General features: G+C 53.3%; 1 protein-coding gene across 3 annotated transcripts; it reads left to right on the forward strand.

The window, feature by feature from the left end:
* The first annotated feature begins 318 nt into the window (after positions 1-318).
* Positions 319-1495, forward strand: H310_00428 (hypothetical protein). Of its 3 annotated transcripts, XM_008863219.1 has the most exons (5): positions 353-452; positions 503-559; positions 604-940; positions 1013-1109; positions 1161-1221. In XM_008863219.1, the coding sequence occupies exons 3-5, from the start codon at positions 663-665 to the stop codon at positions 1209-1211; spliced, it is 426 nt and encodes a 141-aa protein (XP_008861441.1). In that variant the 5' UTR covers positions 353-452; positions 503-559; positions 604-662; the 3' UTR covers positions 1212-1221. The 3 variants fall into 3 exon arrangements, with proteins under 3 accessions (XP_008861439.1, XP_008861441.1, XP_008861440.1); XM_008863217.1 differs by having other exon boundaries at positions 319-452; positions 503-940; positions 1013-1495; XM_008863218.1 differs by lacking the exon at positions 353-452 and having other exon boundaries at positions 477-940; positions 1013-1495.
* Positions 1496-4518: the final 3023 nt, after the last annotated feature.

A 4518-nucleotide genomic window follows, 5' to 3' on the forward strand; every position in this document is an offset into this window, starting at 1 on the left:
ATCGAAATTTGACTGTGGTGGCTGCTATTTCAAAAGTAATAACCTTTGACTCTTTATGTTTACCTGTCATATCGTATAAATCTCGCCAGGGAAAAAGTTCGAATCGAACGAACATCTTCAATAGAAAAATCAAGTATAATGCAATCTGCCCATAAATTGGCTCGTCGCGCCCAATGAGAGTGTGAAATTTCAATTTGATGTCACTTGCGCAATACCTGTCCAAATGTTATGAAACCACTTGCATTCGATAGAACAGAATGTCAGCTTTAAAGTGACATAAGATGGACCAAAATTGGATCGAATTTGCAAAACTTGTGCCGTTTTTTCATGCTAACTTCGACCCCGAGGGTGCCCATAAATTGGCTCGTTACGTTAGTCAGCGCGCCGGCGACCATGTCGGCGGTTGGGATAAATTGGAGTATCAGAGCGTCGTCGCGGACAAGCTCACGAAGGTAATGGTGCCGGACGTCGATGTGCTTCGTTCTCTCATTGATGGTTGTAGACTTGGACGTGGCGATGGCCGACATGTCGTCGCAAAACAAGGTGACGTGCTCTTGCGGTACGCCAAGGTCCGTCATCAACCCGCGGAGCCACGTACTATAGATTCGCGGGTGGCTTCAGCGGCGGCGATATATTCGGCCTTATAGCTCGATAGCGCGGTGATGCGCTATCTGATGCTCTTCCTCATGAGCATGCCGCCGAGGAAAACCCAGCAGAATCCAGTGGTGGATCGTCGGCCCGGTCGAGTCGCCCAGCTTGCGTCACAAAAGCCTGTAAGTGTTGGATCCCGAGTGCCGAATATGATCCCATGGTGTTTTGTGCCAGCTAGGTATCGGAGCGCACTTTTGGCGCCAATCAAGTGTGGTGAACGAGGAGCATGCAGGTGGCTGGATAGGCGTTGCACGGTGTCGGCGATGTCGGGTCTCGTGCAGACCATGAGGTAAACCAGTGATCATATCATTGCGCGATACTCCCCTTGATCGGTAAATGGTTGGCTTTCGTCATGCCATAGGTCTTCTTGGTCGGCGACTTCGGGCGTGGCGACAGGGTGGCATGTGGTCATTCTAAAAAGTTCCAGTACCTTTTCAGTGTACACCTCTTGCGTCATGGTCAGTGTGCTTCGACCGAGGCTGCAGGTCACATGGACTCTGAGTATGTAGTGCAGCGGTCCTTGGCGTTTCAGGTCACCTTCGTTAACAATTCGTGCATGATCTTATCCATCTGGGTTTGTGTTGGCGCGGCTACGATAAAGTCGTCGACGTACGTGCCCATGATGTCCATGTTGTCGCCTTCGAAGCGGGTGAAGACGCATGGGTCATGTGGGCTCTGTTTTCAACCCAGCTCCGCTATCTTGGCCTTGCAGTGGACTTACCAATCGTGTCCGCATTGGTTGAGGCCGTACAGGGCTTGGCCCAGGGCTGTTTGACCAGGTGATGCTTCATGCCTTTCTGGTTCCTCTGCCCAAATGGGCCGTTCTAATCTTGCTTGGATGTATGCGTTGATAGCGTATGCCTGTTCGATGATCATGGTGCGGGCGGTGGCGACGGCGTAGATCGCGCGGACCGACTTCATTTTGATGACGTTGGAGGATGACTCGTCGTAGTCAATGCCGGTTTTCTGTGTGAATCCTTTGAGGACCCAACGTGCCTTCCAACGAACGACGTTTCCTTCGGCGTCTGTATTGCGATCGTATGTCCAGCGGCCGCCATGATCTTTCGATCGGGCACTTCTCCAGCACTTTAGTTTGGTCAACTGTGCCACTTCGGCCTCCTCGGCCTCCTTCCACTGGCGCCATGCTGGCGACGCCATTGCCTCCTTGTGGCTGTTTGGGATGGGGTGGAGTTGGATGGGGACGGCGGCGCAGGCAAAGTCCTTTCCGTTGACGCGGTACGTTGCTTGTTCCTCGCAGATCTCCTCTTACTGGTAGCCTTCTGGTGGAGTGTCCAAGTACTGCGAGTTGGCGAAATTTGCGTACATTGGGTTTGGTTTTGGGAGGCGGCTGTTGCGTCGGGGTGTTGGCTCGGTTGGTAGTGGTGCGGCGACTGGTATGTTGTGTGGCCCGGGGTAGATTTCACGTATCTGGTTCATGATTTTGTCTTGGCTGTTTGTGATCTTGTTGAAGTGGGATTTAAATGTTTGCTGGAATTGATCGGAGATGTCTTCGTAGGAGCGGTTGGTCTCGGGTGTTTTGTACAAGAAGGGGTAGTCGCGTTCGGGGTTCAGTGTGGTGCCGTAGTTACGGTTTGGATCGGGCATGCTCGTGGAGTGCGATAGTCGAGCGGTTGCTGGCGTGACCGTGGTGCTTGGCGGGGGTGGTATGGAGATGTTGACTGCATGGTCGACAGTGCGTCTGACGGTTTGGATAACCGTTTTGAGGATGGACTGCGATGTGGGGATCAGTTGGGTATGTTGCTGTCGTCGTCCGAGTTATTATCTTCTAAATGTTCTGGTAGGGCTGGCGACCCGAAGAACTCGTTCTCAAGGAACTTGACGTGGACTCCATGCGTGGTGCGCTGGTTTTCGACGTCGAACAGCTTGTAAGCCTTCATGTTGCCCGTGTATCCCAACATGATGCATGCATGGGGTTGCTTTGGGGGTTGGCTTGTTACGTCGTTCGTGAGCCTTCACCATGTTGAAGCACTTGCATCCGAAGACGCGTATGTTGGCCAAGGTAGGTTTGTGGCCACTGAACAGTTCGATTGGTGTCTTCGTGCATGCTGTTGTTTGTAGGACGCAGTTACAGATGAAGACGGCGGTGGTTACGGTTTCTGCCCACCAGCGGCGCGCCATGCGGGCATGGGTGAGCATGGCTAATGCCATTTCCATGAGCGTTCGGTGGGCGCGTTCCACAACGCCATTTTGCCATTGGTTGTCGGCGGCTGAACGTTCAAGTTTGATGCCTTTCTCAGCGAGCCATTCGTTGAACGCATTCGACGAGAACTCTGGGCCCGAGTCCGTGCGCAAGACATTGATCGTGCAGCCCGTTTGGCGTTCGGAGAATGCGACGAAGTCTTCATAATTGGACATTTGCGTCGCGGAGTCCGTGGAGTGGACGAAACGAACGATCTTGTAGCCGGTACTGTCGTCGACGTAGATGGTGTAATATTGGCAACCGCTGACGGATGGTGTTGTGAGGGGTCCGTTGGTGTCCGAATGCCAACTCTCCCCTGGTTGGAATGTCTGGGTGTGGGTCTCCGGTGCACTGACCCTGTGCATCTTGGCCCGAGGGCAGTCTAAACATGGGTGCTCCAACTGACCAAGTTGTTTTGGTAGGCCCAAACCAGCTTTGGCACAGATCTTCTGCGCTTCCACGGGTAGGTGACAAATGCGATGGTGCCACAACGTTGCAGTGTCGGCGAACGTGACGTTGGCGTAGTCCAATTTTGGTGCATGTGCCTGTCAGCAAATATAGGCGGCGGTCCTTTGACATGAGTGCAGTGGCGATCGTTGTCCCGTTCAGGTCGATGTTGCATTTGATTTCGCTGAACTGCACGCTAACGTCTGGGTGGGACTTCATTAGGGCGGGGATTGACATCTGTGTCATCGGCATCCCTTCGACGAACAATACGTCGGACAGGGTGATGGTCTTGTCGTCAGATAGGGTGGTGTTCATCTTGCCGACCATTGTCGCGGTGGTGCTTTTCCCATTTGCGACGACCACTCGTCACTCACAACTTCTTTTGTCGTGTAGGTGGTCGACCTGGCCCGTCAAGTGGGAGGATGCACCAGAATCCACAATGATCTGGTGCTGGAGAGTGACGTCGTCCACGGCGGAAGTGTTGGCCGCGACATCGGTAGCCACATGACTTTGATCGTCCAGTTTGGTCACCTCTGGTTGCGTCCGCAGTAAGGGTGTCGGGATGTACCAAGGTGGTTGGTTCAGCAGTGTGGGGTCATCGAACACGGCTGCAGGTGGCAGTAGTGGCGTGTTTTCGTTGCGTGCGTTCATGTGACGGTAAATTATCTCCCATGTTGCGTCGCCTACTGACATTGGGTACGATACGTAGGCGGTTGGGTCGAGCCATGGGCGACGGTTGACGCCTTCGACTCCTCGGTGAAGTGCCGAGTGCTGAATGTGAATGGCTCTCACATCGTGGTTGGTGACTAGAAGCGGATGGGACATCCATCCGGGTTATTCGAGTTAAAGAAGTTGCGGAGGCGTGCCGTCTCGATGTCATGACGGCTGAAGAATGTCCCAGCAAGCTGTTGCCCGTGCATGGTGACGAGGCGAGTTGGTCGCACATTATGACTTCAGGTGAGGTTGAAGGTTGGTACCTCGATTTTGTCTTCTTCGTCAGGTTCGATCGATTCCATCGAGACTTTGTGTGCCGAAAACAGGTACCCGGCGTTGGATGCCTGTTCTGGTTGGTAGTTCGACCCTTGTTTGCCCCGGTTGCGCTCTCGGTTATTGTTGGCAGCGATTTTGCTTTCGTCGCGGCCTTCTTACGGCATTCGGATTGCCAATGACCATCCTTGCTGCAGTAGTAGGAATTTCCTTGCTTTTGAATTGGTCCTCCC

This window comes from Aphanomyces invadans (genome assembly GCF_000520115.1).
Source record: "Aphanomyces invadans strain NJM9701 unplaced genomic scaffold supercont1.1, whole genome shotgun sequence".
In the NCBI taxonomy this organism is placed as follows: Eukaryota; Oomycota; class Saprolegniomycetes; order Saprolegniales; family Verrucalvaceae; genus Aphanomyces; species Aphanomyces invadans.

Bases quoted from the DNA above. Each gene is read 5' to 3' on its own strand.
- H310_00428 (XM_008863217.1), top strand. From the start codon at position 663: ATGCGCTATCTGATGCTCTTCCTCATGAGCATGCCGCCGAGGAAAACC. The intron at 941-1,012 runs GTAAACCAGTGA...GTCATGCCATAG, and splicing joins GGTCTCGTGCAGACCATGAG to GTCTTCTTGGTCGGCGACTT.